Source organism: Camelus dromedarius, chromosome 4 (assembly GCF_036321535.1).
Source record: "Camelus dromedarius isolate mCamDro1 chromosome 4, mCamDro1.pat, whole genome shotgun sequence".
Classification (NCBI taxonomy): Eukaryota; Metazoa; Chordata; class Mammalia; order Artiodactyla; family Camelidae; genus Camelus; species Camelus dromedarius.
In genome coordinates this window covers 13,841,497-13,854,838 of record NC_087439.1, presented here as the reverse complement: position 1 = coordinate 13,854,838, position 13,342 = coordinate 13,841,497, and the positions used below count along the sequence as shown (strand labels likewise).

General features: G+C 34.3%; 1 protein-coding gene across 1 annotated transcript in view; it reads left to right on the top strand.

Moving 5' to 3' along the window:
• DPP10 (dipeptidyl peptidase like 10) overlaps nt 1–13,342 on the top strand; it is a 559,220-nt gene that overhangs the window by 519,311 nt on the left and 26,567 nt on the right. The window contains exons 18-19 of the mRNA XM_031451288.2: nt 1,653–1,751; nt 1,859–1,928. Of these exons, the coding sequence (XP_031307148.1) occupies nt 1,653–1,751; nt 1,859–1,928 (169 nt within the window). The remainder of the gene's footprint in view (nt 1–1,652; nt 1,752–1,858; nt 1,929–13,342) is intronic.

Below are 13,342 nucleotides of genomic sequence, written 5' to 3'. Positions count from 1 at the left end.
GCATACAAAGTTGAAGTATTTACATTTTAAATTTTATAATTGAATGTTTGGGATAGCTTTTTTTGAAAATATAGTATTATTTAAATAATCTGAAATTTCTTACATTTGGAGGATAGACGAAATCTCTGAGAACATTTAATTTCCCAAATTTGTATTATAGAGGATGACACTTATTTACAAGAGAAGTGGTTTGATGTGCCTGAAATCACACATAGAATTCACAGTCCAAAGCAAGAAATAGAAAATTAAATGGTTATAATATATCACAATAATTTATCTGGTACAGTAGACATAGTTCAAAAAAGGAGGGAGTCAGTGAAGAGGCATTTCAGGAAGATGGAATGTGAATGTACAAACATGAGGCAAGAAAATATGTTCAGTGTGGCTGGAATGAGACATTTAAGATAAAAGCAAAAGATACAGACTATAGGGCAGGTTGGAGCCAGATCATAAAAGTCTTATGTTTCATTCTAAAGAGTTTGGATTTAACAATAAAGTATCGATGATAAATTATTGACAATTAAAAAAAATTCTTTTTCTGGCCATGGAGTAACTGGAAGTATGGCCTTTTAGCAAAAAGGAAAAAAGGAATGAAAGAGAAAATAAAATTTAAATTAAAAAAAAGTGGATAGAATACATGAAACAACAGTTTTCAAGCAAGGGGTAATAGTCAGGATAGCTCTGTGATCCCTGAAAGAAGGGAAACACATGACATTAATGTCATTGTCCTGGCTTTCTGCCTGGAATTATTTTCTGAACTATAGTGTGATGAGGAACAATTAAAGAAGAGAATAAGGGTATTTCAGATTCAGAATGGATTAGAAAGCTCACTATTTTGGGTATATAAAATATCCCTGATAAATCTATAAATTTAACATATCAGTCAAAATTCCAGCAAGTTACTAATGCTTCTCTTCCTTCATGCTTTGTCAATTCTTTTTTTTTTTTTTTTTGGCATTTCATTTTCTTTTTGTATTGTCCATTCCTATATTGTCAAATTCATTAATCTTTTCTTCTGTAGTTTCTAATATGCTATTAACCCCACTGAGTATTTTTCCCTCTTAGATCTTACAGTTTTTATGTATCTCAAATTTTGCATTTTTAGAATTTTAAGTCTTTTATTTTTTTTTTTTAGTATCTTTCTTTTTTTTAAATATTAATGAACACATGGAATGTAATTAAAATCTCTGTTTTAATGTCACTGTCTATCCACTATATGCATCAGTGTCATTTCTGGGTTATTTCTTTTGAATACAATTTGTACTCATCATGGGTGATGTTTTCCTGATATTTTTGCCTGCCTGGTAATTTTGTATTAGAATTCAGGCATTACAAATTTTATATCATTGGGTGCTAGATAATTCTGTATTATTTTTAGTATATTCTTAAGCAGAATAATAACACAATCAGATTTACATTTTGAAAATGTATATGCTAATTCCAAGTATAATGGCAATTGGAGACAATTTCACTGGAATAAGGAATCTGAGTTTAAAACCTGTTGCAGTAGTCCAGGGGAGAGATTAGGAGAGATTAATCCGTGCCTAGAACAGTGCCTGCCAAATGGTAACGCTGGATAATGATTTGTTGTGTTGCACTGATTCTTGATCAACACAGAGCAGTAATTTGCACTACCCTTTTTGGATTTATAGAATATTTTATATTGGAAAACAACTCTATGCTGAAGGAAGCTATCCTGAAGAAGAAGATAGTAAAGTCAGAAATTAAAATGCTTCATATTGACGACTATGGTAAAGTTTTGTGCATGCTGTGTTATTCAAAAACAACTTTCTCTGCACCTTATGGTTTCACATGTAAATGACTCTCCATCTTTAATATTTTGCTCTTTCTTTAAAAGAACTTCCTTTACAGTTGTCCTTTCCCAAAGATTTTACGGACCGAAACCAGTATGCTCTTCTGTTAATAATGTAAGTATTTTATTTGTTTTTGAAATAAAGGAATCTAAAGATTTTATAATTTTTCTTATGCCTTACGTGACAGCATCCTGATTAAAAAACAACAGAAGAAAAGAAATCCTATGTGTGTAGTTAACCAGGACAGCTGTCATTTGCATGAACTCCTCAAGGACACCACCAGTAAATTATATGGAGGGGTGTGTAACTGTGCTTGTTGCATCCCAAACCGAACTCAATGTTACTATGGGGAATAATGACACATATAGCTGGCTTCTGGATGTCTGCTTAGAAATTACTCAAGCTCTATGCTCCCCTTTTTTTTTTTTTAATAAATGATATTGTTGGTCTATAATTTTATTTCTTTGGTATGTATTTGTCATATAAAGTTACACTAGATTTATAAATGCAATTTTTAAAATTGTATTAAGAACACTTAACATGAGATCTACCCTCTAAACAAAATGTTAAGTATACAACATAGTGTTAAGTATACAACATAGTTTTAAGTATCGGCACAGTGTTGGGCAGCAGATCTCTAGAACGTACTCATCTTGCATGACTGAAACTTTATACCCAATGAATAGCAACTTCCCCCTTCCCCCCACCTCCAGCCTCTGGCAACGAGCATTCTGCTCTCTGCTTCTGTGAGCCTGACTATTTTAGATGCCTCATGTAAGCGGGATCACGCGGTATTTGCCCTTCTGCGACTGGTTATTTCACTTAGCATAATGATTTCAAGGTGCATCCATGTTTTCGCGTGTAAGCCCTATGCTTGTGATCAGCGTTTGATGCAACATTGAGGAAACACTTATTTCCACTGCTGAAACCACTGGCTATATTTATATCACTCTTAATCAGTTTTCCTTCCTGGATACATGACCAGCAGGAAGCAGCTCCCATCCCCCGAAAAACTTGACTCTTAGGTTTTTCCAACTTGGAATTGGCTTTGGAAATGAATCCATTCATACTTTCTGTGACTATATAGTGCTGGGCACAGAGGTCTCTAACATCTGTTGGTTGGAGTAGATAGATAACTAACTTGATATTGATGTAAAATTATATTTCTGAAAGTTATTTATTTTCCTTTTTAAGAACTCAGCCAACATAGTGCTATGACAGTGCTTAAAATGATCTACAGTTGTTCAGAGGCTTAGTAGGAAGAGTAGAAATGAAAATAACATTACTTGTTATAACAACGACTGAATGTGGACAAGTATTCAGTCTGTGGAATCAAGCTTCCTGGCTTCAAATTCCAGTTACGTCATTTACCAGCCATGTGTCCTTGAACAAGTGACTTAACCTCTTATAAGGCTCAGTTTTTCCAAATATAAAATGAACATTACAATACAGCCTATGTTTTAAGGCTGCTTTTTAGATTAAAGGAAATATTTTAAGTGCCTGGTGCATATGATTCTTATGATTATTGTGATGATTATTCATTCTTTTTATATGGATTGCATTGACTTAGATCTTTTAATAAAAAGGAAGCAGTTTGTCACTTCATCTAATAAGCCAATTAGTACAGAAAATACAATACTTAGTATTTTCCCTTACTCCAGTGTTTTTTCCCAGCTCTGATGCCTTGAACTCAATTAGTTTCTCATGCCCAGACCCTTCTCCTTTGTCCTGCTGCCTGGAAGGCCTTGAAAGGTTTAGGCGTTTTCCTGGGGAAGTTCTTCTTCAGTCTTTTCTCATCTTAACTCCTTCTCTCGTCTTTTCGCTTTCAATTAGTTGTCTTCAAATCTTATTTGAACTATATATGTGATTTGTTGGGGAAATATTCAAGGCATTAAAATGAGAAAACAATGGGAAAAAATCCTTAAACACACCTTCCGTCTCTGTCACGTCTCCTTTGGGGGAAAGGAATTGTTCTTTTCATTTCACTGAAAAATAAGGCTTCTGAGGGAAAGGAACCTTACCAGGCATCCTTCCTTGAAGCCGGACTCACATGCACGTGGATGTGCGGACAGTTCTTCCCACTCGCGTGGCCATGCAGAGTGTGTCACTCTTTGGAGGAAAAAGTAGACAAGAGTTCAAATTCTCTCTGTAGCCTTGAGTTAAAGAAGCCAGCTGGCTCATTCTGCCATTATTTGTGCTCTGATCTGGGTGATTTTTAGATCAGAAGAGGAATCTAAGGACTAGCACAAGACTCAATTCTCTTAAAGAAAGGAATAGTCAGGTCTTTTTTAGAGGCAGGGTAACAAAGTGAACATCCTGGCTTAGGAGTCAGATAGGCCTGGTCAGTTCAAGTCTCAGCTCAAAGCTTTACCAGTACACTGCTTAATTTTTCTAAGCTTCAGCTTCCTTATAAATAAATAGAAGACAATCACATGGAATAATTTATATAAACATGTCATCATAGTGTCTGGAAGAGCATAAACATTTGCACTTAGTGTTTAATAAATTGTAAGCATAATCATAGTTATTTACTAGTAGTACTAGTTTCAATTTTTAAAAATATCGATATAAATATTTAATAACATATTTTAGCATCCATAAAATTGAGACATTACTAAAGCAGATAAAATAATGTAATTAGGCCCATAGAATTTACTTTGCTACTTTTTTTGTTGATGAAAGGAAGAATGAAAGTGATTATTAATAACATTAGTTTTCATTTGTTTTTATATGCTGATTATACAAAATATTAATTTACTTTATCCAAACTCTGGTTTTCAGAAGTAAAATCTCAGAAGCTTAACAAAATATGATTTACAAAGCCAAACTGAGGATTTTTTCTTTTATGATTTTATATCTATAAAATGATCTATTGCTTTCAGCTGCATGACCATTCCTAAAATATTTATGCTTGGAAACCTATATCAGATCAGAAAGGCTTAAGTATAAAGTTTTCTTTAAATGTTTTTTGTTTTAGATTGGTTATAACTTAAGGGCATTTTTTTTTCTTAAGATTAAACCCTGTGGTCAGTGATAAGTGGACTCCCCACTCTAAAAAAGAAAATAACTGGATTTTTCTCTAAATGGGCAATTTGACAGTGAAGAATAATAAATAAACTATTATTTAAACAATGCTAAGAGATGCTTTGGTGATTTTTGGTGTCACTACTTTATTGCTATTCTGTGCAGAGCATCTAGTACCTAACAGACTGTGAATCATTTCTTCATCTGTAGAGATGGGTTTACATCCAGGAAATTCTCTAATGAATGCGTGAGCTGGAGACAGACCGCAGCAAGTCTGAGTAGCTGAAGGAGGACTAGCCTTGAGGAAAGTAGCCTCTGGCAATTTGGGAATCCTCTATCTGCTGAATCTTCATTATGGAACCTCAAAAGGAATGGTCCTTTGAGGACCTCTCTGTGGCCATGTTTTTTGAAACTCTAACCTAATGTCATGATACTGAAAGTACAAGTGAAGCAACAGCAACAGAATATTTTACTGTAATTGAAAATCTAAGAAGTGTCGCCACTACAAATGCTTCTCAGTATCCGTGATGTACAGCGGCCTCTATGGGATCACGACGCCCTTTTCCTTTCCTACTCCTATTGTCCTTCCAGATGTGTAACTGTCTTCTCCAGGCTCTCTCTAACGTTATAGGAAACACTTAAGAGCCCAGCCGTCTACATTCATGTTTATACCAATTCTGTATCTGTCTGGTGTACAGTATATGAGCTATACCCATCCATACCCACTTCAGCATTTATCACCTTGAATTACTGTTTCTTGTGTTTTTCTTATTTTCTGTTCCTGTACGTGTAATTTAGGACAATGCACATTTACCACATTGCTTTTATGGGCAAGAAGCTGTGCTAATGGCTGTGAGGAGATAAAAAGATCACAAGCATCTTGAAATCTGTGGTCATCTTTTAGATTTATAAGCATATCATCTCCTCCATGCCTAGCACACACAGAGGGACCTTATGAAAACTTACCAATCTGTGATTCTTTTGACAGTGCAAGACTGAAGATCATGTGAGACAGCCTACAGCTACAGATGTTTATTTGATAAATAAATAAATATGAATCTAAAGGCCTGGACCCTGGTAGGAAGCAATCCAGACAGATGTACTGTTATTATAGATAAAAATTTTTTTTCCCTGTTTGCTGTGTCCACAAAGGCAAGCATATCGAGCTGAGGAGTTTCATTAATACCAAGGAATCATCACATCTTCCCATTTTCTGCTTTTTACTCTTTCGTGTTCAACTTATCCAAGCCACACTTGATAAAGGTCTAACTCACGGAGGCAGTGACTGTTCAATGGATTATACTAATTTCCAGAATGCAGCATTCTCCATCATTCCCTTATGACTTTGTCCGTCTTCCTGAATTCATCTTCCTTGAAATCCTAATGTATTCATTGTCACCCATTGTCTTAGCTTCCTGAGCTTTCTTTAACCCTTCTCATCAGTCCATCTATGCCCTGTAGCAGTCTCAGATCTATGCCTCCCCCACAGCCACAGCCTTCTGTCCAAAGGCTCTCCATATATCTTGAACTATATGGATCACATTGTTACTTTTCCAACTTTACACTGATTTTCTGAGGATGTTTTTGTATACTAGTGAATTTCTGACTCACTAGATTTCACACCAGTGCTACTGAAGGAAAATCCAGTCTAGAAGTATTTACAGAAATAGTTTATCTAATGGCTTACAAAATATTTCAGTATTTTAAGAAAACAGAAATGTTAAAATCTTTATTTTATGCATTCCATATATTAAACACTGCCTTATTTATTTGTATATTCATCACAGCAATTAGTTTTTGCAGTCACTCCACAAACATGTGTTGAGTGATATCCAGAAACCACGTGAACTTGGTTACTATTACAGTTTCCCACTGAACCATTTTAACTAAAGAGCATTATGCATTTTTATCTAGATATTTTAATTACTTAATCGATGTTTTGCATATCAGAGTCCTACAACTTTGTCTTCTTGCTGGAAGTGAGCTGTTTGTCAGCTCTTTTCTGCATAGTTATTCTGTTAAAAAGCAGGCTCTAATTAATTGATATATATATATATCAATTACTATGATATAATAAACGTTATATATATTATTGGAAATGTTCAATAGCATTATGCTTTTGGGACCATGGTGTCTTGCCTTGACCTTTGAACCAGTGGGGTTGTCCAAGAGCCCACACTCTTCTTCAAAACCCGCACAGGTAGACAGCACATCTGGACGCGTCTCTTCTAGTGGGCCACCCTGCTCTCTACCTGCACTTCGTTTTCGGTAGTTCATTGCTGTGTCTTCTCTCGTTTAGCTTCTTTCCCACTCTGCTGCTGGAGGGAACTTTGTGAGGTCTGTATCTGAAAATGCGGCTTTGCTGGCTAGAACCTTTTCATTATTATTCTCTGACTGATTAAACGTTTACGTGCCCTAGCACAGCAGGCAAAAGGCTTCCTCTGTTTTCCACTTATTCCTCCAGCTTCATCTGACTCCACCCACCCCCAAAAGAGAGATTCAGTGCTCTAGATGTTTTAAAAAACTGTCTTATTCTGGGAAATACCAGCTTCTCCTCATTCCTCTGTGTTGTTTTACACAGTCTTCCAGTACCTTGGCTTTCTTTTCCAACTGGAAAAGTTCTATTAATTCTTCAAGATGTATTTTTACATAATTCAATGCACACCTGTTATGACATGTTACCCACACCAGATTACATTATTTCTTTGCCGTCTCTTCAATGAAACTGTAAACTCATTGTTGATAACAATTCTTTTTGTATTGTTTTGCCTCAATATAGTGCTTGAGGCATTGTTTATGTTCATAAAATATTGATAGAATGAATGAATGAATGAATGTGTGAATGAATGAATGAATGTGTGAATGAATAAATGAATAAAGGAACACATTAATGAATAAACAAAGAAATTAATCAACTCTGAGTTACTCATCAGGAATGAATTAAATCAAAGCAGAGAAAGACAGAGAAATAAATGATTTGAGAGTTTATAATGTGTTAAAGTCAGCTTTTTGGATGAGTCAGTTTCTCTGCAGTTTAGTTTCCCTCTCAGAAAACTGTGAGATGAGTTTCTCATTTCTCTTACAATCTTTCTGGATAAAGCTAAATAATGATTGATTTCATGCTGTCTTTTTGTGTTTCTCTTTTGCATTTGATTATGGAGCTTATCTGCTTAAAATAATAGGATTTAACAATAGCTGCCATTTACTGAGTATTTATTGTATAAGGGGCATCATGCTAAGGATGTGTAGACACCATCTTTAATCTTAACAGAAATCAAGCGAGATAAATATTATTGTCTTCATTTCAAAAAGTACAAGGAAACTATGACTAAAATATGGCATGTGTTATCACCTCCAAGATCATGAGCAGGGCAAAATTCGAGTTTGAACTCAAGGTTTTTAAAATTTATTTTCCAGATCAAAAAGCTCTGCTCTTTCTATTACACAATTCTCTCCTTACTTAGCTCATTGCATGATAATTAGTATTGGAAGATTATCAAAAATGCTGCCCAGAATCAATCAGAATCAAATGCTCCTACAAAACCAAATTGGTATGACCTTTTGTTCTTTCCACTTAACAGTTATGATAATCTCTAGAATGTAACATTTTCCACCTGTACCATATTCATGCTCTGGTATAAAATAAAGATTATAAAAAGCATGAGTAAGTTGCTAGATATTCCATATGAAAGATCAAATAGCCCAGACTATTCCATAAAATTGCAAATTCTAATTGAAGGGTTCACTTTATGGGGAGCCTTTACCGTCTTCATTTATTTTGTGGATCCATAGACTTTTGAGCAAATCAGATTAACAGAATTACATACATACTCAAATACATACCCATTTCACTCTCAGTTTTTTTTTTTTTTTTTTTTTTTTACAAAAGTTAACACATTTACTAAATGTATATGGACGAGAGCTAGAACTTGTCTCAAAGAGTAATTATTACTGCTTTGCCATGTAAGGAGGGTCAAAGTTTAAATTTAAGTTTCTGATTTTTCTCATTTTTGTTCATGGTCCTCATTTAAGTGGTTGGAAAATGTACTCACACTATAATACACAAGAAATGATTAAGAAGAGAAAAGACAGTGGCATTTAATCTTGGTAATGGAAAGGGAGAAGGTGATCAGTGCTTTTTATATTATCCTTGAACAAATTAGACCTTGTTCTTTCACAATCTATAGATAACGCATCTTAAACGTCAGCATTAATTTCTTCGTTCTGTTTAAAACTTTACACACTCAAAGTTGACGCGTTGAGAAAGTGCCACAGGGAAAAAATTCTACATGTACAAAAAATGTGTATCTAATGTATAAGTTACAACATTCTCTTTGGCTATTCTTTTAACTTGATAAATTTATGTACATATAGTATAAAAATACATAAAATCATTTCTATGACTAACATAGTCATACTGTTTTAGCTCTTTTTCTTTCGAAATACAGGTCTCAGATATTGGTTTCATATGAATGACATGAGTGAAATGATATAGTTTCATATGATTGATATCAATTGATTCCCTTTTTAAAACATACAAGCATATTCTATATTTCAAGATATGCATCTGAGTGCTTTTCATAGGAAATACTTCCTAATTTACTGTTTCTTTTAGGTTTGGATGGTCACATATTAAGTCATAAATGTAAGGGTATAACTATATATAAGTCATTCATTTTTCTGTTTTAATGATTTATTTTTTTCTGAAATCTATGATAAGAGAATATGAACTATGTTACTAATTTGACATGTCTTTGAAAGGTTATACCAAATATGACGTTTTCTCCTTTGGTGATCCAACAAAGCCAAGATAAAGGAGGCATCAGTGACATTAGGTTATCCAGGGCTCTGTCCTATGTTCTTCTCTTCTGCCTTATATATAAAAACATTACCTAATGAATCATATAAAGCTGTGTAGCACAGAGGCAAAGTAAAGAAGAACTGAGGGATGTCAGTGATGGTGAGAAGCTATTCCAGGAGTGCAGCCTTTCTCTTGCAAGACCCCACATGTATTCCTGAGAAACAAGTATGACACAAAATCACACACAAGGTACCCAGGAGAAATGAGACTGGGGAAGACATTCAAAACTGGTAAACTTTTTAAACAAAATTCAAACAATAATATTCCTGTTAAAATACTAGTAGCAATAAATCTTAAATAACATTTTTATCTGGAATTAGTCCTTTTCAGCCTTAAAACAGGCCTCTGTGCTTCCTCCGTGAGGGCGTTCTCTTTTAGCCATCTTTATCATACCATCTGTATCACAATTACAAACCTGATCCGGGTGTGGCCTTCTTCATTAGTCCACTGTTCTACTGTAGCCCATGGCTACAAGCAGAGCGCTCAGTTGTTACCATAGAGGGACCCAAGGATTCCGAAGCTACTAGACCAGCCTCAACTTGCCCGAAATAAGATGCTTCTGATGAGTTTCAGCTCTTTTCTTAAGGTCTTAGTCTGTCGCTAATGCTTTCTCTTTAATTGTGAGAAAGTGTGTTCCTGACACATCCTAACATTAATGTATTGGGAAAAGCTGTGCAGGAACCATGGTGACATTTGTAACAACACTCCTTCCCTCTTTATTCCATATGAAATACATCACATGGGATGAATGCATGTTGAATAGGATGCACTGAAACTGAAAATCAAAACTGCTAAAAGTTTTATATATATATATGTCAATGTATAAGGATACTCTTGAAAAAATTCATCTGTATAACATGCAGTTTAAAGGATAATTTCTGCATGTTCTTTTACTTTTTTCTCACATTCCCATGAATACAACAGGGCAGGTATTTTAATTAGAAGTGTTAAGTAGCTTGCCACCTGTCAAACATCTACTAAAAGGTGAAAAATTGGTACAAAAAACATACATTTTCAGGCTTTTATTACTTTTCCTTAAAAATTTCTAGGGATAAAGACATTCTAAAGATATGGTGTAAATTCAGAAGGAGACCCATAGTTAGGACTTAGTGAAAAAATAAGAGACTTTCAAAACCTTAAATTTTTAATTCTATTCTGGCTAAGAATTCCAGTTTTCTTTTGGTTTGAGAATGTAGTTGCTTATATCAAAGATATTAAATTAATATTTTGCTAAGATCAACTCTTACAGTTGTGTTTGCTCACATGACTGAATTATTTCTTCATCTGTGGTTTACCGTTGTTTACCTCTCTGTGTCTCAGTTTACTAAACTATAAAATAGTTCCACTAATAATACTTGTCCATAATTAGCACAGTAGTTATTATTATTTCTACTTAACTGATACAACAAAGTAAGCTAAGATAAAATTGCCTGTGTTTGCACCACCACATTTTTCAGTTGATAAACTGACTTCTGGAATCCAGCTAAAGGAGTCTAGTTAGGAAAAAAGTATTGTGTAACCACTGTGTATTATTGAAGGGGAATAATGCTCTATCTAGGATAAAATGTAAGTTCAAAGTTTGTATATAATTAACATCTGTCCCCATATTATAAATCCATTATATTTATAATATATTATAAATTCATTATAATATATGACAATATAGTTTAAATTCATTATAATATATAATAATATATCATAAATCATTATAATATATAAATCCATGCAATCCTTGATATATATTCTATGTATTGCATGTCTCAGAGTTACACCCATGACATTCCCATGCTGAACTGTATTCTACTTTAGAAAATTAAGAAATACGAGATTGTTGTGAAGATTGTCACAAGCTTCTTTTTTTAAGGTAGACAATACTTTTTCCCGTTTTCTTTTAGAGTATGACTGTGTTCCTCAAGCCAACATGTAGAATGTTTTCCATTGTAATATCTAAAGCAGACCTTTTGTATAAGAAATTTACATAACGACTATATGCACAAAAAGAATGAGGTAGAGTCTCCTGTTCTTGACCTGCTTATACAATGTGCTAAACTTTATTGTGACTGCGAATGATTTCGGTGTGAACCACTTAAAAGGACTAGGGGGTGGATGAAATGCTTTTTAGCTCAGTGGTGATAATATAGCCATTCCCAGAAACTGAAAATAAAGATCACCAAATCCCCTTCTCTTTCTACCTCCTCAGCCACTCTTAGAAATCATCCCAAATAGAAACTGGCCGAAGAATGAGAATTAATGTACTAAGACTTCGACGGTAGAAATGATTAGGAGATTGGAACTTTCTCCTATTTTATTGCACAATTTCTGGCTGCAAGACATCCCTGAGGCCCTTTTCTAGTGGCTCTCTTCTGATATTTTTACATGTTGTCTCAGATGTTTATCCCGAGGTTAACTTTGTGTGAATAATACTAAGTGTCCAGTTTTGAGTTTTATAGTCGGCTCATTAATATCCATGCTGTTCAGCATTTCAACCTGTGTTCTGATGAGCTATTTATTCTTCAGCTTCCTATGACAATATAAATAACTTGATTTAAAAAGATGAACTTTCTGCTTTTTTCCCATTGTTCTAATGATAGTTGTTATGCAGTTTTTGTATCATGCTAAGGAGACAATCTCTAGCTTCTATTGAAGAGAAATCAAAGAGCAAAATAGAATTGAATTTCCTTCAAGACAAGGAGAAATACCTTTAGCAGACATAAATTGACCCTGATATAAGGAAGCCTAGTCTATTAAAAATAAAAGGAAAAAAAGAGAAATGAGGACTAGAATACAGATGAAAAAAAGATGTAGCTTTATTAACACAAAATACCCTCCCAAATTCAGAGATCCAAATGATGATCAAGACAAAAACATTAAATTTATAGTCTGTGCAGTTTTTTGAATATAAAGAAATCCTATTGAAAAGAAATAATGCCTCAGAAAAAAAATGACCTAAAGTCTATGTCACAAATTCTGTGAATCAGAAAGGTATATCACGGTAGCATTCTCTTGTTTTAGTGGTGCCAGAAGAAGTATATACCTGTGGAGGCAGGAGAAGAGAGAACTTACACGTACAGAGATCTGCAAATTACACTCAGTGCACAGACACACGTGGCTGTGTGTGGAGAGAAATCAAGTATACACACACAACAGAAATACATACACATACACATCTTTTCATTCTAAATTAACTGAAAGACCCACACACAGTGAAAAGTAGAGCATTTTTAATGCACGTCCTTTGAACTGAGCCAAACGAAAAAAACTTGGTTGTTGTTACATAGAAGCTCAGGAATTATCAATGCAGAGTTGCCTAGGGATGGCCAGGTTTGAGAGCTCAAAGTCAAGTCCCATAGCATTGACCAGAACGTTGGTTTAATAACATTTAATACTTACTATCAACGGGGACACTTTGCTAAGCAACTTATATATATTATTTCATTTAATCTTTGCCATAACTCTACCAGGTAGACACTACTTATTATCATTTTCCACACTGAAGATAAGCAAACTTAACGCATAGGGAAAGGAAGTGACTTGCCTAAAGCCACTAGTCCTAGGCTCAATTCTTTTGGTTTTATCAATGTATCACCTGTACCCTCTTCATGATAACACTCCCACATCACTATAAGATTCAGATCGTTAACAT